Source organism: Vulpes lagopus, chromosome 19 (genome assembly GCF_018345385.1).
Source record: "Vulpes lagopus strain Blue_001 chromosome 19, ASM1834538v1, whole genome shotgun sequence".
Lineage (NCBI taxonomy): Eukaryota > Metazoa > Chordata > Mammalia > Carnivora > Canidae > Vulpes > Vulpes lagopus.
In genome coordinates, this window is record NC_054842.1 from 945003 (window position 1) to 965690 (window position 20688).

The 20688-nt window shown below is 47.3% G+C and overlaps 1 protein-coding gene across 5 annotated transcripts in view; it reads left to right on the forward strand.

Moving 5' to 3' along the window:
* SYNDIG1 (synapse differentiation inducing 1) overlaps positions 1-20688 on the forward strand; it is a 186040-nt gene that overhangs the window by 106678 nt on the left and 58674 nt on the right. For all 5 annotated transcript variants that reach the window (XM_041734632.1, XM_041734633.1, XM_041734635.1 and 2 more), the window contains one exon: positions 8272-8409. In XM_041734632.1, the coding sequence (XP_041590566.1) occupies positions 8272-8409 (138 nt within the window). The remainder of the gene's footprint in view (positions 1-8271; positions 8410-20688) is intronic.

The window sequence follows — 20688 nt, forward strand, 5'->3', positions numbered from 1 at the left end:
TCCCAGGGCCCCTGAGTACTTCCAGACCTCAAGAAGACCTAACCTGGTGGGGGAAGTCATAAAGGGAGCTGGTCCTCCCATCCTAACCACTGGAAAAAGTTCCTGTATCTAGTTAGAAAACAAGGATTTAAATTAATAAAAATGAAATGGGCATGTTGAATACCCCTGTAGTGTGATCATGTCTTACCAATACACCCCACTTTTGGACAAACCAGGAGCAATACCCAGACTTAAATCTTAATGAACCTTATTTCATTCAGCTCCTGTTTCCAGAACATTACAGATCTTAAGGCTTCAACCACCCTTAGATGATAGTTAGACACTTCCCAGACCAGAGATGAGTTTGCGGGACACCTGGGTGGCACAGTGGTTGGTCATGATCCTGGAGTCCTGGGATCAAGTTCTACTTCGGGCTCCCCATAGGGAGCCTGCTTCTCCCTCTGCCTATGTCTCTGCTTCTCTCTGTGCGTCTCTCACGAATTTATAAGCAAAATCTTTAAAAAAGAGACAGAGAGATGAGTTTGCACTTTGTCCAAGACAAGTAACCATCAGCAGAAGTTTCTCTCTCAATAACTGCTCTGTGTGGAGGAATGCTGGTCTCCCCAGGTGCTTCAGACCTGGCTGGAAACCTTGCCAGGGTGTTCCCAGCCTCATTTGTTGGTCGCTCTCACTGAGTTTGCTGTCTGAAGGTAATGAATGCCAGATGCAGCCTGGCAGGAGCTCCTCCAGGAGTTGCCCTCTGGACACCTGAAGCCCACCTCCAAAGGCTGAAACTTTTTAAAGGGAATTGCAGTCTCAAGGAAATCAAATCAATTGGTCTTGGGAACATAGCCTTCATGGGACTATAGTAGGAGCTAAGAGCCAAAACCCCTACCACAAAGGAGAACACAAACTTGGAAGAAATAGAACAAAGAGCATGGTTCTTAGAGGTGCCCGAGCAAGGGGTGTCTCTTTAGTTTCCACCATCCCATGCTTGCACACAGGGCCACTCTATTCCACACACTCTCCTGCAGATAATCTCCTTATATTATTTATGGTCATCTGCTCTAACCCTGGAATCAAAGTGGGAGCTTCCTGAAGAGACAGGAAAGGTGGGAGGTGAGCACTGAGGGGTGGCTGACCCAGCACTATGTGCACCTGTTTTCACAGAGGTACCCTGGACTGTGCATCATGGGAAGTGGGTCTTGTTCATTCTAGAACACCCCAGACAGTGCTGTGGTATTTACTATCCCTCCTGAGTTAACTTTATTTTCCCTCTGTCTTCAGAAAAATTTCATATTTTTGTGCTCTTAATTGGATTATTGCCTTCTAAAAATATCTCCCTCCTCAAGGAATGTGAAATTATGTAGAGAATATTGTGACAGATACTACCAGGAGGTAAAAAAAAAAAATTCTGAGTGATGCATCAATTCACTCATTTTCCATCTTTCCTCCCTCCCTCCCTCCTCCCTTTCTTTCTTCCTTCCTTCCTTCCTTCCTTCCTTCCTTCCTTCCTTCCTTCCTTCCTTCCTTTCTCTCTTTAGCTGAAAGCCATTTGTTTTCTAAAGTTTACTTGGGAACCCAACATGCATACAGAAAGAGGTGGAGCTGTTTAGGCAAATGTGGGTTAGGTGTCTGAGGGCTGTCCTCACCCCTCCCCTGCCCCATCAGGAAGCCCCCAGCCCACTGCATGAACTGCAGCATGGGAAACACCCCCCTTATTAAGTGAAAAATGATGCACCACTGGCATTGTCATGCACACAGTGGTGTTCCCCCAAAAAACAAATACAGACTGTCATTACTGGAGCAAAATCAGACATGTTGCAATGAAGCATATGTATCTACTAGAAAGTCTTGTGTTTCTGTTCTTTGAACTGCCTTGATCAGTGGGGAGTTGAACAAAAAGTAATGGAATTCCCATGTTTTAGGGATTAGAATAGAGAGTGAAGTACGTGTGATACTTGACTGGCACAGCACATAGTTTCATCTTCCAATGATGAGCCCAGGGTGTGAGTTTGGGGCGATGACTGGTGAGTGTTGCTGGGGAAAATCTGGTTGTCTCTGCCTTGAACGGTTTCCATGCAGAGCAGTAGGGAGCTACTCCATGAAGCATGTGCTCCAAGCATCACATACTTGAAAGAGACTGGGGCAAAAGCTGGGGTTCTGTCTCATTAATCTGCTTTGCTCCATGTCTGGGCTGATTCCCAAATTCTGAGCTCAGAAATTCCTTGGCCCTTACCAAACACTGGAAAAGGAGTGACAGACATGAACTTGAGATTCTTTCTGGGATAGTCTCTACCCACATGATGATGAATACAACTGCCAGGCCCTGCTGCCCTCCATCAGTGGTACCCCAAGCCTGTGACACCCCGGCCTCTTGCTCCTCCCTTCCTGTCTCCCTTCCACTCCTCCCACCCAGGCTTCCCAAGGGAGCCCAAAAGCCATGGGGCTCTTCCCAGCCCCTTGCCCCATTCTCCACTGGGCCATCCAAATGCAACAACACGTTCAGCAAACAAACTCTTCCAAAGTGGCCCAAAGAGGCTGTTTCACTATTGGAGTAGAAGATTTTGTTCGTTTATACTTACCCCCAATGCGTGTAGGAAATATCTGTGTCTATAAAACAATTCCTACCTAGTAGGAGAAATTCAATTATACGTCCAAAATAATTAGTTAATAATTTGAATTGATGGGATCTCACACTGCATGCAGCTGCTAGACCATAGAATATTGGGTATGCATCTGACAGACACACAGAGGAGCTGCATCCACCGGCCTGCATGCTCATGGTGGCTTCTCCGCTCTGCTCATTAGTTGCCCTAAGTCAGCCTTGAACCTGACCAAGTCATCATTGTCCCCACCATCCCTTCAGTCTCGCCTGAATGGATAGTTAGGATGTGCACTGCTGTGCACAGGGAAGGCACTCCAAGTGGGAAAGAAGAGGAGCCAAGGAGGGCAGCGGGGCTGGAGGCAGTATATCCATGGGCACCAATAGCCCAAATGGAGAGAATCTCCTGGTTACTCCAGCACATCTGGGCCAACTCTGGGATCTTCGCTGCTTCAGTTCATACTGTCCATGTCAACTACATGCACATGCGAATTCTTCTTTCATTCAACACATGTGCTTTGGGTGCCTATTATGTGCCAGGCAATGTTCTGGGCTCTTAGGATAGTCATGAGCAAAGCATACAAAATTTTCTGCCCTTATTATGCTTCAAGGAGGAGAGTCAAAGTAAAGGAGCCAGTGCCACCTGCAAAGGAGACACAGCAGGTAGGTAAGGGGATCGCAGAACAGTCTTACAGGGTATCTAGGGAAGGTGATGATGAGAAGTGGCCTTTGAATGAAGCCCCAGATGAAGTGAGGAAGCTGGTCATGTGTGTCTCTGAGGTAGAGAGTTCCAGGCTGAGGGAATAGCAAGTGCTAAAGCCCTGAAGCAGGTACACACTGAGCATGTTGCAGGAATCGCAGAGAGTTCCCTGTGGGTGGAAGACAGTGAGGTTAGAGTTAATAGTGGTCAGATCCTCTAAGACAGTGCTGTCCAGTAGAACTTGCTGAGATGTTGCAAATGTTGTACATCTGTGCTGTCCAGTGTGATGGGCGTTAGCCTCCTGTGGCAGCTGAGCACTTGGCATGTGGTAATTTGACTGAGGAACTAATTGTTTGGTGTATTTGTTTTAGGTAATTTAAGTTTAAATAGATCCATATGGCTATGGCTGCCATGCTAGTCAACACAGATGTGTGTCTTGGCTGTTCTGAGGCCTCTGGTCTTGACCCTCAGTGAGGCGGGGCTGAGGGACGAGTGGCGAGGTCAGTGTCTTCACAAGCAAGCTCAGGTGTTCCTATCCTGCTCTGCCACCTGCTCTTTGAGCGAGGTGCCCACGTTATGTGATTTCGCTATCCCTCACCTCAGTGAAACCATATTCCACGGGGATCTATGTGAGAATGAAGGAATGGCAGAGGCCCCCGCACCTGTTGACACATCTGTACCTCTATAATTTTCATTGTCAAATGACCTTGCTTGTTGTAGAAAAATGCTAAAACCCAGAAATGCAGAAAGAAAAAAAAATCACCAATATCCTCATCATCTAGAAGCATCTAATTTCTGACATTCTGCACGAAATATAACTTATTCCACTTTCTACTCTAGTTTTTCTTTTTTTTTTTTTAATTAACTTTTATTGGTGTTTAATTTACCAACATACAGAAAAACACCCAGTGCTCATCCCGTCAAGTGTCCACCTCAGTGCCCGTCACCCATTCCCCTCCAACACCCGCCCTCCTCCCCTTCCACCACCCCTAGTTCGTTTCCCCGAGTTAGGAGTCTTTATGTTCTGTCTCCCTTCCTGATATTTCCCAACATTTCTTTTCCCTTCCTTTATATTCCCTTTCACTATTATTCATATTCCCCAAATGAATGAGAACATACACTGTTTGTCCTTCTCCGATTGACTTATTCTACTCTAGTTTTTCACCTGAGTTTTTATAAACTTTCTGGGACAACAAATAAATGTTAATATCATGATTTTCCATAAATATATAGACTTCATTGTAGAATTCTTTTGTGATTTTGCTGTTTTTAAACAGTGCTGTCAAGAATACTCTAGCACAAACACCCCTACATGCCTGGAAAGGGAACCTCCGTGGGGAGCCTTGAATTCAAGCTGCCGGCCCAAGGCCCACAGCAGTCCCATCCTGCTCTGTGTGCCTCCACACTCTCCCTTGGGGCCACGTAGAGCCGCTCTCCAGATGAGTAAGCAGCATCAAGGGGTTGGCAGATGTGTCAACCCTGGGGCATCATGCTTTGCATTATGACTGTTTTATTAAAATACCCCAAGTGGAGGGGAAAGGAAGGAAACCCCAAGTGGACAAGAGCTGCCAGTCTGAGTGGAGGCGATGGACATAGGCAGAGAATGGGCCATTTTGTGGGAGCAACAGGTACAGCCGAGGGACCTGGCAGCCTCTTCCTCTGCCCGTGCCCACTGCATGCTGGCCACCTCAGAATGGGGCCTCCGCAAGAGCTGTAAACCCCCTTGAGGAATGCTCTCAGTGTGCCTTGCAGTTCTCTGATCTGATGACCTGTGAAGAGGATTTTTAGAAAATGTATTCCCTGTTTGGTTTATTGGTATCTATGCAGCCTCACCTAGGCCGGCCTCCTCCCCTCCCTTCCCCTCCCCTCCCCATATGGTGGCAAGATGCCCATGGCTGCTTATACCCACAGAACAATCACCAACAGAAGACAGAACATAAAATGAACTGGGCTGTTTCTTTCTGCCCTGTAATTTGTCTAAATTTTTAAAATCTATTTTAATCAAAATTGACTAATTATTTTGGTACCATGTAGCCACAACTTTGCAATTTACAGAGTGTGATTCCCTTCTGCTTCTAAATAAAAATCTGTGAAGATTCTGGGGGAGTGCCCTGAAATCTAATTCTTTGCTTCATGGGGTTAGTGGTGTAATTCTAAGCAGAATGGAAGTCGGAGCTCAGCGCACCTAGGTGGCCTGCGGCAACAGTTCACAAGGCACTGGCCACGTGACAAGGAAAGCTCTCTATGCCGACTGCTGCCACTGGCCACCCTCTCATCACTGTGGAACAGCCAGTCTGGATTCAGTCATTGGAATCCCTGCGGTGGGCGGGGCAGAGAGGCACCTTACCTTTGGGCAAGGGGCAATTGAGCCCATGTAGGGTTTGCTTTTCCCAAGCGGTTGCTGCCCAGCACAGCCTACAGTACGGAATTCCGGAAAGAGTGGCCACTGACTACATAGTTCTGTGATTCAGTAAGACTTTTAGCTCTCAGGGCCCAGCTTTGTCCTTCATAAAATAGAAATGACAATAAAAATAGTAACAATACCTATTTCTAGAGTTGCTGTGAGAATCCAGCCAACACAGATATTAAAACTCTTAGTAAACTAAAACAGAAAGGCCCATATAAGCCAAGAAACTAAAATATCCATAGTCTATGGGTTGTTGGCTGTGTGCAAGGACATCCACCGGCAGCATCCTGATCTGTGGGTGGGAAGTTCAGGAACTCTGTGTCTGAATCTAGGACTGGGAGAAGTGCTGTCCCTTTATGCTTGGTCTTCCACCCCTTTCAGGGGCTCCATGGCTATGGCCTGCCCTGCTGTTGTCACTGTAGGCTCCCTTCCCAGCCCTCGCCAGCTCCTCAGACAGAGGACCTTCTGCGTGGCCGCAAAACCACTCCCACAGCTCTGAAATGCCAAGTCCTATATCCAGAGTGAGAGTCTAGAGGCCAAGGTGTTGACATGTGGCTGCTTGTCTGGAGACCACAGCCGGGAGGATGCTCAGGCTCAGCCTGGAACACTGCACTCCTCCATTCAGATCAAAGATTGTGGCTTCCCAGCAGGTTGGCACATGCGTGTTTCTCTCTCACCAGCCCTCCTGTCCCAGGTCTCACTTGTGAGTTGTGCATTCCTGGGGCTGCCTAGTACCCTTCCAGGACAGACATAAGGATTATAATTTTCATTTCCCCACACCGGCCCTTCCTAGCCCTTCATTGTTTGGGAAACCACATGGAAAGCAGTGCTACAGAGTGAAAAGAAGAGTAATTTCACAGTTGAGGCTCTATGGAAGGGAAGCCATGCGGCTCGAGACTCACAGAGGGGATGTGACCCCAGTGGCCAGTGACTCCCTGGGTCAAAGGGCCTCCCTGGCAGGAAGGAGCCAGACCTTGTGACAAGGGATGCCTCCTGGCTCCCCTACCCACTGTCCCTACAGTATGTGTGCATGTGTGCATGTATGATGGGTGGAGGGGGGCTGCATAGAGAGTGCATCATCCACTTCAAGCATGATCCCTCTGGGGCAGGTCCTTGTTTGTAATTTGAATGAAACCTTCAGAATTTGCCTGTTCTCCATAACTACACAGAAATAGCCCTAGCGGGAAGTTTCTATTAATTCCCTGCAGCTCTACGGCTGTCTGCACACTGTCTGGAGGCTCTGAGTGGCAGTGATACATGCATTTACTTAACCAAAATAGGGAGGGACCCATGATCCCGTGGGGGCTTTGTCTGTCCATCTGTGTGTGGGAATGTCAGGGGAGGCACATGGAGGCACTGCTGGGGTGGTCCTGGCAGCAACAGCCTCCCTCCGTGCAGCTTAGTGTTCACACATGGTATCTGCCTGAGTGTTTGGTGCCTCAGGTCACCACCTGCCCCTGAAGCCATCTGAGGAAGTGGGCAGTGTGCTTGCAGTATGCACCAAATGCCTCTGCCCTGCATCCTCAGGCTGCATGTTTAACAACCACTGGCGCTGGCAAAGGGAGTGAGGAAGCTAATGACCCTCTTTCAGGAAGAAATGCTCTGCTTCTTTTTTAGGAAAGAAAATCTGGAGTAAAATGCAGTTCCATCTTTGCATAAAATAAGCACATAGATAGGCTGGTCCTGGTTTTGGATGAGTCAGCCTGAGTTTGCCATGTTGTGATGAGGAGAGAAAATTCATTATGGGGGCCCAGAAAATGGAATAATCCATGAGTCAAAAAGCGTCCTTTAGGCATGGCATCTAGAGGTGGGGGTGCTGGCAGGACAGCAGCCATCTAGCATCCTGGAGCTGGTGAGCTTTCCCCAGGGATGTTGGGTCCATGATTCCCATTGCTGGTGAGTGCTGAAGTCTTCTGAGCTGTTTTTTACAAATCCCTGAGCCAGTTTCCAACTCCTGCACCAGACTCTCTGGGAGGCTCTCTGAACCCACAGGCCCACCAAGCGGCCTTGTCCTGGAGGAGCTTTCTCGCAGAAGCAGTTCATGCTTCCAGAGGAGCATGAACACCCAGGGCTGACACTAGGCTCAGCAGTGTCCTAACTCAGATCAGAGTCTAAGGAAAGAAAAGGGGTTCAGAGAGTGCCTCCTTGCCCCACACCGGCCCTTCCTAGCCCTGTGAACCGGTTTGAAGTCTTAGAATAAAGGGAGGAGTCCACATGCTGGTGTGTGTGCCCTCTGAGAGTGCCCATCCCATCCTTGCATAGATTAATCCTCTACTCCTACTATGTGTCACTGGATCCCAAAGATCTGTGAAATACTGGACTTCCATAGGATTTGGTCTTCTATGGAACAACCCAAGAACCAAGCACTTGGTATTTTTCTCCTCTTATTCTTGATAAGGATCTCCTAATAAGGGCTTCCTTTCTAGGGGGAGGTATACTTGCAGGTGATAACAACAGTGACCTTTTCCAGGAGGGTTTGCTCTGTGCCAGGGTCAATACCCATGTCCAGGGCATTGTACAGGGACTCTGTTATTAATGCTCTCTTCTCCTGTCCCATACCTACCCTTTTCTCTCTTGCAGAGCGACTACTCAAGTGACACAGAGAGCGAGGACAACTTTCTTATGATGCCCCCAAGGGACCACTTGGGCCTCAGTGTCTTCTCCATGCTCTGCTGCTTCTGGCCTTTGGGTATCGCGGCCTTCTACTTGTCTCATGAGGTAAGCCTGTCTCGGTCGGTCCCACACGCAGCACACCCAGGCCGCTGAGAAGGAGAACCCAAGAAGCCTTTGTAGCCCATGCTATCGCGGGACACTTTATGGTCAGAGGACAGGCTGACAGAGGCCAGGAGGCCTCAACACAGAGTGCTGGGACTGCCCCAGGTTCCCCAGAGCAAGACGGGCGGCCTTCAGGAAGAGGGCTTGCTGCCAGACATGTGCTGGGAGTTCTGCCTTGGAGGAGGCACCTGGGTTATGCCTGCAGGACTGACCCAGGGCTGGGAGGCGCTATGCCCAGGGCAAAGACTTCCAGCTTACCAGGAAAGGAGGTGTGGGTACGGGTGGTTCTCTCTGTGGACAGCCTCATTCATATAAAATAGGTTCTAGTTTCCAGCAGCCTGTGCCTACTCCTCCATAGCTAAAGCTCTGTTAGAGGAAGTGGCACATCCTACCTTGAGTCCTGCTCTCCTTCCTCCAGTGTGAGAGCTCCTGGAGGTCATGGGGTGGTGGTGGGGGGGGGCTTTTTCATGCAAAGCATCCTCCTTGTTGTTTCTTCATGGAAGCCAGGCTTTGAAAAATGTTCTCTAGCAAATGAAGAGTATTCATGCAGACACTGGCCCTGTGCCAGTTTTTATTCATCAAAAGGACACGTTTGAGGCTGCCAGCCACAGTGTTTTGACATCACCACACCCACCTGGTCATCCCAACCAGACCAGTGGAAAGGCAGCTCCCTGGGTCAGCGGGGTGAGTGTGGCACCCACACTCATGTGTGTCCTTGGGGCGTGCCCAGCATCCCTCAGTGACTGGGGCTCCGTCTCCAGCTTTCTAGGCTGCAAACAGCCAACTCTGGCAGGTCTTGTGTTTGAAACATTTATTTCTCCTGGCTTGAAAACAGGTCCCATGGCCAAGCCCTGGTTTTGTTTGGTGAGAGCAGAGTCCCTTGATACATTTTTCTTTCTCTCCTCCACCTTCCATGATGTCACAGAGGATCAGGGGAGAGCAGGTGCTTCTTAGCAGGGACTCTGGAGAGGCCCTCCAGGAGGGATGAAGCAGGGATCTGCCCAGCAGTGTTCTGTTGTCCTGATTCTAGAGGGCAGTGGGTGGGATGGAGGAGGGGAGCGGTCCTGCACTGCTGGGGTTGGGCTGAACCCTAGATCCATATCCAGCTTGGCCTGGAGGCTCCAGCTGAACTTCACTTTTGTGAATTTGTCCTATAAATGCCAAAGACTCCCTTGTCTGGGGGAATGAGCGTATGAGCATGGGCCAAGAAGCAAGACTGTAGGGGTGGCTGGCTGTGGGGCAGACTCAGGCCTAAGTGTACCTTGTCCCCAGGAGGGGGACATGAGCCCTACTGCATGAGTGAGGATTGGGAAGACAGCAAGATCTGGAAAGAGGTATGTGCACAGATGCCCCCAATGTGTGGAACATGCTCTGAGGAAGCCCCCAAGGCCCGGGGCCTGCCTGCTCCTGTGTAAACTGTACTCTGAACCTTGGTGAGCATGCTGCACATAGGCATAGGCTAGTTTCACTAAGAAAGGGAAGGACAGGGGTGTGGAGCAAAGAAAATGTGCTTATTACACATCACACATCACAGGCCATTCCGGCTTTTCCCATGAGCTGCACGTGTGACATCAGCCCACTCCCCTGCATCCTGGTCCTGTCATCTGGAGTGGTGAGGTAGAGAGGGTCACTCCCCACATCCTGGGCCAACCCTGCTGAGAAAGCTCTTTACCCACCCAGGCTGGAAGGCAGGAGGTGGGGAGTACTATCTGCAAGCTGTGCACAGAGTCTTCGAAGGATTGTTCACTTCATAAAAACTGAGGCCCAATTGCCAAGATTGGCATTTAGATTCTTTCTCAGAAAGTAATTTTATTCTTCACAACTTGAGAACCTCTTACTTGGGGCTGATATATCATGACATTTAACACCTTCAGTGGTAAAGACCATTTTGATTATTTGTTTAATGTCGAATGTGCAAAGCAGTGTCTATGGAGGCCTTGGATCACAATGCTCTGAGTGAGAAGTACTTTTGAGAAGTTCAGGGGTTGTCTGCAGCAGAGGAATTAGAAGAGGGGCTCTGGGGTCCCTCTGGCTCCCAGGCTCCCAGTACCTCCTTTCACAGTACTATGAGCACGGGTTTCCTTCAGTGGAACCCCAGCCAAGAAGAAGTATCACGTTTCATAGAGAGCTCTGTGTGGGTGCATGCCCTTCACATGGCCCGTGTCCAGATCCTTCTCCCTGGGCTGAGACCCACACCCACAGTGCTCGCTGCTTTCCAGCCCCCAGGTTTGGCAGTTCTGGGCTTTCCCGCAGGCCCAGGGGCGGGCAACCAGCCCTGGACACACCTCACTCCCGGTCCCACCGTCAGGCTGCCAGGCACACCATTGTGCCTCTTCAGTCCAACTGCAGACAGAAAGTCTGCAACAGGCATCTGAGGAGAGCGCTCAGCAGCCAAGGGGAGGGTGTGGGGCACACACAGAACAGAAACATTCTGAGAGTCATTACATGGAATTAAATCAGTGATCTCCCGAACAAGGCCAGCTGGGAGTCCCCGCCGTCACCGCAGAGGAGAGCCCGGAGCCAGTCTCTCTGTGATCTTCATGGGTTGCTTGCAGTGCCTCCTGCCCTCAGGTGTGGGCTGCTGGCCAGTGCTGCCAGGGTGGAGCAAACCGCCTGTCTGTGAGGGCAGGACCCCTCAAGTTCCATACACCATTCACAAGGAAATCTTTGACATCCAAGTGTGACTTTGGGTGATTTTTTTTTTCCTTTTATCATAGATCCTATCTCGGTGTAGTTACTGACAATTAGATCATGTCTGTGCATTGTCAAAACAACCACTCAGCCAACCACTCAGGAACATGTGCATCCATTCCAGGCAAACAAAACAAAGCAAATCTCAGTGATTAGATGACATGGGGCAGCGGGGAGGAGAATTAATAGGTTCCCTGGACTTACAAAATCCAGCTTATTTTTTATTCTGCCTTATTCCAGCTGGGTCCAGGTCAGCAGGCTGCTTTACCACACCTCACTTTCCAGATCCATAAAATGGTATCAAAATAACCTATGGCATGTAGCCAGCCAGGTCAGGGAAGTGACATTAGAGAGTCCTCACAAGGTTCCTGCAAAGCAGCAGGTACTGTGACCATGCTTTACTGCACATCCCAGCTGTCTATCTGACATGCTTTACTGGAAATCCCAGCTGTCTATCTGCACATGTGAAGGGACACCTGGAAGGAGACAGAGGATATTTTCTCCAACAGATTTTATAATTCAAAAAGGTTAAGTAAAAGTAACAATAGTACTGAAAGTGCTAGTAAACTAACTGCTGAGCACTTAACATGGGTGCTGGTCCCATGTTAAGTACCGTGCACCTGCTTTCTCAGGGCATGGTCTTGACCAGCAGCATCAACATAGCCAGCACAGTTTAAAATGCGCATCGTCTGGCCTCACCGCAGGCCTGTTCCATCAGAGCATCTGGGGGTGGGGCCGGGTAATCTGCATTTGAACATAAGAAATCTGTGACTCAACACTACCATCATATAACTCTATAAGCATGAAATTGGAGGCAGTGAGGTCAGATGGTGTCCTAAGGCTAGAATGGCTGGCAGTGATCTGGGATTCCCAGTAGGGCCTGGTGTGGAACCACCTCTGGATGAGGTGGCTGGCTGGGCCGTCAGGATGGAGGACTTGACATGGAGGCCCGTGGGGGAATGGGCATGGCAGTCATCTCCAACCTTATTTTTCTCCAGCTGCATTAATTGTTCAATCCAGCTCTCAATGCAAGCAGGTTTTATAAACCAATTTATAGAGGGCAAAGTGTTGTGTGCAGTTTGGGGAGATCCATCTAGGAACTGATGCTTCTGAATAATGTGGAGGATAAAAATGAATCCCTAATTTGCTGAGTGAGTGCTGTGGGCTGGTTATTACACACACTTTTTTCTATTTAATTTTTGCAATGAGTTTGAAAAGTGGGCCGTTATTATCCTCATTTTATGGATGAGAAAACTGAAGTTTCAAAGGATTAAATGATGTATAGAAATTGGAGAGGTAGCAACTATGGGTACATGATACAAATATTGATAGTTCTAATCCTTAAAATCCAATCTTCTGCAGTATAATTTTGACAATTATCTGTTTGCAAACAAAAATAGAAGTGCAGTACTTGCTTCTAAATCCACCATCCCCACCCTGCTTGCAGAGGGTTGCAATGAGAAAGGTCCACTCTAGACAGGATTGTGGTGCTTGCCCTCAGCGTCCTCAATCACCTCCACAGGGCAGAACTAGTGAGACAGAGGCTAGGGACCATCCCCAAAGAGGCCTTGGGTCAGGACCTGCGCAGGCCAGAGGGTTGCATGTGCTGTATCTGCTGCAAAGGTTGCCTACATTCCGGTATTTATTATGTCTTGATTTCATTTCATTTTATAAAATGTTTCTTTCTTTTACTAACTGCAATATTATAACAGTAATTAAATGAGAAAAGGGTATTAAGAATCAGATTATGAATTTTATGAATAGCACCAGCAACGGGAATTGGACAAATTGGGTGGGGGGTGGGATCTCTCTATTGTATAAAACCTAGAAGAACAAGAGTCCAACCTGGCCTGTAATAGTGTCCTTAAAATCCAGTGATTCATGTGATATTTATTGAGCACCTACTGTGTGCTCTGGTGCAGAACGAAGCAGTGAACAAAGCAGCTTCACAGAGCTGACATTCTCATGATGAGAAGTAGAGAACATGCAAAAGTAAATTTATAGAGTGTCCAATAATGATACATTATACAGAAGAAAAGTTAAGTTGGAAACAGATACGGAGCATACATTTTTAAATAGGGTGGCCATGGAAAGGCTTGCTGAGGCTGTGACATCTCATAATGAAACTACAGGCTGACCCATGCAGACCTCTTGAGGAAGAGCATCCTGGACAAAGGGACAGCCAGTGTGGCCCTGTGTGGGGAACATGCCTGGTGCATACAGGGAATAATGTGGAAGCCGGCATGGCTTCAGCAGGTGCCCTTTGGGTGTAGAGGAGGAAATGAGCCAAGAGGAACAGGTGGGGACCGAACTCACAGGGCCTTTTAGGTTATCACAGTGACTCAGGCTTTTTCTTTGGCTTTTTCTTTGGGAAGCCATGGAAGTGTTTGAGCAAAGGAAAGACACCACCTGTCTACACTCTATCAGGGGAGCATGTGGAGGGCAAGGGTAGAAGCAGGGACACCGTGCTGGAGGCTGGTATGATCATCCAGGAGTAGATCATCCAGGGCAGTCTGGACCACAGTCATGGTTGGGAATTCAGTGAGAAGGAGAGAGACCAGGATGGCTTTTGGAAGAATGGCCAACAGATTTCAGTTGTGGGCATGAGGCAGAGATAAGGGAAGGAGCCTCTGGAAGATGGGTTCTGATGGCTGGAGGGGCATACTGTGTTCTAAGGGAGCGGGTGGAGCTGGGCTTTGACACTGGCAGGTTTGCAATGCCTGTTAGCCTCCAAATGGAGACATTTAGCAGGCACCTGGTTGTGCACATTTGGTGTTTGAGGGAGGACAGGAATGTCAGATGAGGTCTAAGCATTAAGCTTCCAGCGATGAGGAGGCTGGTGACAGCATTGGCAAGAGCAGTTTCAAGGGTGCTAGCAGCAAAAGGCCATGCTGGTGGGCTCAGGAGAAAACAGAGAGAACCATCCAGGAATGCTGATATGTGCTTCTGGAAACCAGGACAGCAGGCACTGTGTAGGGGGCATGAGAGGAGCTTGTGGTGCTGGGAATGCTCTGCTTCTTGATCTGCGTGCAGGTTACACACATGCCAGCACCCGCACAAGTGTAACACTCAGTAAGTGAAGAGCGACTCACTTACTGAGCATCACATTTACTGATTTGTGCACTTTTCTTTAGATATGTTATACTTTAACCAAAGAGTTTTTAAAGAGATTTTTGGATTTTGGATTTTGGAAGATTTTGGAGGGGGCACCTGGGTGCAATCAGTTAGGAGCCCAACTCTTGGTTTCAGCTCAGGTCATGATCTCAGGGACATGAGATGGAACCTCATGTTGGCTCTGCACTCAGCACAGAGTCCGCTTGGGACTCTCGCTCTGTCTCCCTCTGTCCCTCCCACTCGTTCTTTCTCTCTCTCTCTCTCTCTCTCTCTCTCTCTCTCTCTCTCTTTCTCTTTCTCTCAAATAAATAAATAAATCTTTTTAAAAAAGATTATGGGGAGATAGCCATTGGGTATGGTATACCAAGTCATCTCTTTTGAAGAGTTTTGCTGTAAACAGGAACAGAAAGGGGGAGTAGTTAATAGTAGAGGTGATGTTAAGAAAAATCCTTTTAAGTGGAAGACATGGTAGCATATTTGTATGCTAATGAACATGATCTAAAAGAGGGGAGAAAGAGAATTTCTGGGGAGATGATCTCAAGTGGGGTGGGGCACAGGATGAGAAGCAGAAGCAGTTGTCATTCTTAGGAGTGCATGGGCTCCTGCAGAGCCACAGGAGGTGGATGGGGGCCCCAGGGCCCTCGGCAGCACAGGAAGCTAATACAGGAGCAGGGGTTGATGTCTGGGGACCTGGAGGCCAGGTAGAGCATGGCAGGACTGTGGTGCCTGATCCCATGCACATCCCTTGGCAGCCAGGCCCTGTGCAGGGCTCCCCTTCCAGGGCCCAGGCAGAGGGGATGCACCAGGCCTGAGGAAGACCACAGAGCAAGAGCTGTAGGGACTCAGTATGTAGGCAGAGAAGCAGGTGTGAGGACAGGCTACGGAATCTTGACAAAATAAGAAGGGAAGGGAGGGTGTGAGGGCAAGGGAGAGGGGGCAGCAGGAAGTGCTGCAGCACCATGTGTCTGCTGGGCTCAGGCACCGTGCCTTCACTCCTCCCTATGGCAGGCATCTGAGGAGGGTCCTCCTATCCCCATCCTCACGTGAGGAAATAGGTCTGGAGGAGCCAAGTAGCCAGTCCCAGTCACATGTCCAGGGGCAGAGCCCGAGTCAGCTCCTAGCTCCCCACCCAGCATCACTGCCTATCTCCAGGTTGTGCTCAGTAACTATACGCTTGGTGACTGATTACCCCCAAATAGGGCTCGGGTGTTAGAAGAAACCATGAGCCTTGCTTTAGACATTATAAATACTCATATAGGAAAGAAATAGGTAAGTCTAGAATCCTCTCCTCTTGTTTTCTTAGTGAAATAACAGCCCTGATTATAGCTCCTAGGGATATGTCTGCCATTCCCCCTTCTGACTCTATGAGGACTGGATAATATTAAATCATGGGAGAGAACCAGGCAATTGTGAGTAACAATATTCCCTAAAGGTACTTATAATTTTTCCTGAACTTGAATTGCCTAGCAGAGTGGAAACACAAGTCAAGTACATTGTAGACTTTTTCCCTCTGAATAAGTGACTATACAAATTCTGCAAAGCTGGAGGGAAATGATCATGGCATCTGGGGTGTGAAAACCTGCCAGTCAGATCGGCCCTGGTAGAAGACGCGATCACTGTCCATCGGGACTGGAATGCTTCCCTCCTGAATCTCCACCTTGGACATTAATACTAATTGATTATGGCTGATTCACAGGCTTCTTGTCAATGTTTTCACCCCATTTCCCAGCAACACCCTAAACTTTTCTATCATCACTCTCAAGACATCATGCCTCTCAAAGAGAGTGAAGACATGGCTTCCTTGCAGGCTGCCAAATAATGCTATTTGTTGGATTTGCTTTCATCCAACATCCAAGTGGCTCTTGAGCCACTTCCCTCTTGGAGCTGAGAGAACCACCCCGCGGGACCATCGGGACTTGGATAACTTGCCCCATCTTCCACTTTATTGATATCGAAAGAACAAACTGATCTGCCCTTTGAAAAATAACATTGGTCAGATGATTTAAAAACATGAAGCAGGAAACTTGTGCTCATTGCCTAGACTTCTGACCTCTTGCAGCTGAAATGATTCCCATGCTGTGTGTGTGTTTATTTTACCAGAGGGACATGGAGAGATGATTAAATGTGAAGACATCTTTTTCTTTGTAACATTGCTTCTCCACAGCACCCACACAGGTGGTTACCTACAAGTGGCTTCTGGGTCCTTGCCCTTCACCCTCCAGGCACCTGCAGATATCAATGACCATTAGCTAGACACCTTCATGTTTTAGTCTCTGTGCCAGCTGCAGAGCACAGGGATGTCACTCCCTGCCCACACATGTGGTTCAGGCAGACAGGGGCACCAGCTCTTGTTCCAGGGATGCAGGGAGCTTCAGGGTATCTGGGGCATGCTCAGGCAATGGCATTGTTTCCACCGTGGGAGATCAGGGAAGAGATTGCTCCTGAATTTCCTCCTCCTTCCTTCATTACCCCCAGCTTTTCACCCAAGGTCTTCTCATGGTGTTCCAGAATGCATTTGGAGGAGCCGTCTTGGCAGCACTACTCAGAAGATGGAGGATGGATGTCCACTGTGCATTTGTCTGCAGCTGAACATGCAAGCCAGGAGGGAAGAAATAGTGTACACAGAAGAGATTTTATGCTATGGGAAAGGCTGGCTGCATGTGCTTTTCCTTGTTTCTGTTCTAATATTTCAGGACATACTTTAACTTTCTTGGGGACTGCACCATTCCATGTTATGTCTGATTCTGAAAGAACTACAGTTATTCCTCAGTATACCAATTTGGCCTCATTTTCTAGGAGATGCTGGGCTGCAAAGGGGCAAGCCCTTGCTGCGGTGGCTGAGTGAGGCCCTGGCTTGGCCCGTGAGGGCTTGTATGCAGGCATTGCTTCCCCTGTGGGGACCCAGAAGATGCCTGACGCCATTGCACAGGTTGATGGGCACCAATCAGAGGGGTCTGCCAGCCTCCTGGACTTGCCCCAGGCTCCCTAGACATGGAACCTCAGCAAAGTTGAGGGGCTAATGCTTCATTTAGAGCTACAATCCCAGGCCAATGAAAGTGAGGGAGAATGGAAACAATGCACAGAAGGAAGGAGAGAAATGCAAGTACCTTAGCATGCTGGCCACCACCTCTCAGCACAGGACTTTTCTGGCAGGGGCCACTGAAGAGGGAATTTGCCCCACTTCCATAGCTACGCACAGGTAGAGTGAGGTGGCTGCCTGGGCTGTAGTGGGGGAAAGGCCTGGGGCAGAGCAGGAGGTGAGCAGCCTGAGGCAGGAGGCTGAGGGACTCTGATGTGCAACAGATGTGTCTTGTGTCCCTCCTCTGGGAAGCACAGGTACTGAGCTAGTCACCTGGGCATCCAACAACCTGAGAATTTATCCCCTGTTATCCCCAAGGACTACCCTTCCTCCAAGGACACAGGAGCATTGAAGACTCCCTGTGGTCTGAACCAGACCTGACTCCAGAAGTAAAGTAGGTGATATAATAAGCTGACATCCAGTCTTTCTTCTTTACTGGTCGAGAGCAGCACCTGTCCATGGAACCAGGAAGACAGTAAGCGCATTGACTTCAATTTGAGCTGGGCAGTGTGCAAAATGCTTTATGGGCACCTCATTATCACAAAGGCCCTATGAAACCAGGTACCAGTATTATCACCATTTCATAGATGAAAAAGGTGAGTAGACCCTGTTCACATCAGGGTCTGTGCTATTTATGAATCCTTCAGATACACTCAGAGCCACTTCAGAATAAGTTTCAGTCGATCACATTTCATCCTTGCAAGAACCACTGGCCAACAGCCAGGTAGGTTCTCTCTGGCCCAGCAAGTGAGGAAGCTGAAGCTTAGCATGTTTGTTTAAATTTTTCAGGATCACAGCAGCAGGTTAACTGCACACCAGAAGGGGCTCCCGGGGGAGAGGTCCTAAGGAAACACTGCGATGCCAAGAGAATTCTGTGCTGTGCCCACATTTGGTGCCTAGGCATTCTAATTCAACCTCAACCATGCTCTTTTTTTTTTTTCGATTTAATGCTGATAGATTTGGGTTCCCATGTAAAAATTATTTTTTACTAACTTTCTTATCAGTCCCCATTTATCCTTCCAACAAGACCCAGTTTGTGGCTTTAAAAATTATCCCAGGTTGTTTGTTGGAAGAATCAGCTGAATAATTTCTTTTTTATGTCTTCATTTACTATAATGTTGAGCTCTCCAGGTGTGGGATATATTGTTATACATTTCTGAAATATTACTCAGCAATTAGAAACGACAAATACCCACCATTTGCTTCAACGTGGATGGAACTGGAGGGTATTATGCTGAGTGAAATAAGTCAATCGGAGAAGGACAAACAGTGTATGTTCTCATTCATTTGGGGAATATGAATAATAGTGAAAGGGAATATAAAGGAAGGGAAAAGAAATGTTGGGAAATATCAGGAAGGGAGACAGAACATAAAGACTCCTAACTCGGGGAAACGAACTAGGGGTGGTGGAAGGGGAGGAGGGCGGGTGTTGGAGGGGAATGGGTGACGGGCACTGAGGTGGACACTTGACGGGATGAGCACTGGGTGTTTTTCTGTATGTTGGTAAATTAAACACCAATAAAAGTTAATTAAAAAAAAAAATAAGTGGATGGGCAAGTGAATGTTCATAGAAAATATACATTTTAAAATGCTTTTTCTAGTAAGTTTGGAGTGAAAGAAAACCAGAAAGATACTATTGGCTGCTGGTAGTATTTATTGAAATGTGGGAAGGCATACGAATCTAGGCCTGAAAACTCCATGGTGGCACATGAAGCCAGTATCCTCCTGGTCACCCAGTCCCTCTGAATCACATTCTTGTTGGTATAGGAACCCTCTTTAAGGAACATAATAAGGAAAATAAGAAAACACAACTCTTTCCCAACTCAAGTTAGATCAGGAAATTGTGGCAATTTCTGGAATGTCAAGAATAAAAATAAGAAAGGAAGAATTAAAAAAAAAAAAAAAAAAAAAAAAGAAAAATGGAAAAGGCCTCACAGAAAGTAGCCCTAAATGCAAGCAATGAGTTGATTTTCTCTCCTCCTTCACACGAGTGTGTTTGTGTTTTTTTTTTTTTTTTTGGGGGGGGGGTTATAGGTTTTTTTTTAAGATTTTATTTTTAAGTGGTTTTTACCCCCAACGTGGGACTTGAACTCACAACCCTGAGATTGAGAATTGCATACTTCACCCACTGAGCCAGCCAGGTGCCCCTATTTGTGTGTTTGTTTTAACACCATTAATGTGAAGATGATTTTCAAAACATGCTAAGCATGAGCCTCTTGGTTTCAGCTCAGATCATGATCTCAGGGTTGTGAGACTGAGCCCAATGACAGGCTCCATATTGAGCTTAGTTTGAAAATAACACTCGAAATAGTACAAGTACATAATTTTATAGCTTTACAAATTATTGTAAAGCACATGGCCAAGTAACCATCGATCTGGGTCAAGAAATAAACTATCCCCAGTGTCCTCCCTGCCACATCCTTCCTGATCTTGGCCCCGCCCCCACCAGTGAGCACTGGGGTGACTGTCATAAGACTTACTTCTTTGTATATCTTTGTTATTTAACACCTAAGTTCATATCCCCAAGCCCTCACTGCTTTATCTTTGCAGACTGTACTTGCAAAAGCTTTGCTGAATTTAAGTGACATCCTCATCCTGTCTTGGGTGTCTACGGGAAGATTTCCAACCTCAATAGTAATGTAGAATCTTTCAGATACCTTATTTTTTAATCATGAAAGGATGTTTAAATTATCAAAAGCTTTTTGTCAAATGAAAAAATTATGTGAGTGTTTTCCTTCGATTACAATGAGGTTAAACTGCACTGGCTGATTGGAAAATGTTAAACTGACCCTGCATTCATTACCTTGTTTTTCTGTTCTCTGAAAGTTTATATAAAACTGAAATGGTTTATTTGTTGTCTCTTTCATGGTACTCACTGGTGGACTATCTGGGCCTGGAGTTTTCTTTGTAGGAAAACTTTTAATTACTGATTTAATGGGTTTAATATTGATAAATAAATGAAAGTTGTATTTTTCTAGAATTTTGTCAGTTTCATCTACATGATCAAACTCATTAATCTTTTCAAAGTATGAATTTGGGCCTTTCTTATTTCCTTTTTTAGATATACATAGATAGACAGATACAGATACCTCCAAGAAGATATTACTGTTACTGTTTTATATTGTCAGTATTTATCTGCATGTATCCACATACTCCACTTACTTCATTCCTTATTCCTTCCTAAATCTTTGACCTTTCAGCTTGAATAGTGTTCCTTTAATCTAGAGAACATCCTTTAGAATTTCCTTTAATATGGGTCTGCTGGTGAAATGCTATCTGTTTTGTGTCATTGAAAATATTGTCTTATTACTTTATATTTTTACAGGTGTTTTCACTAG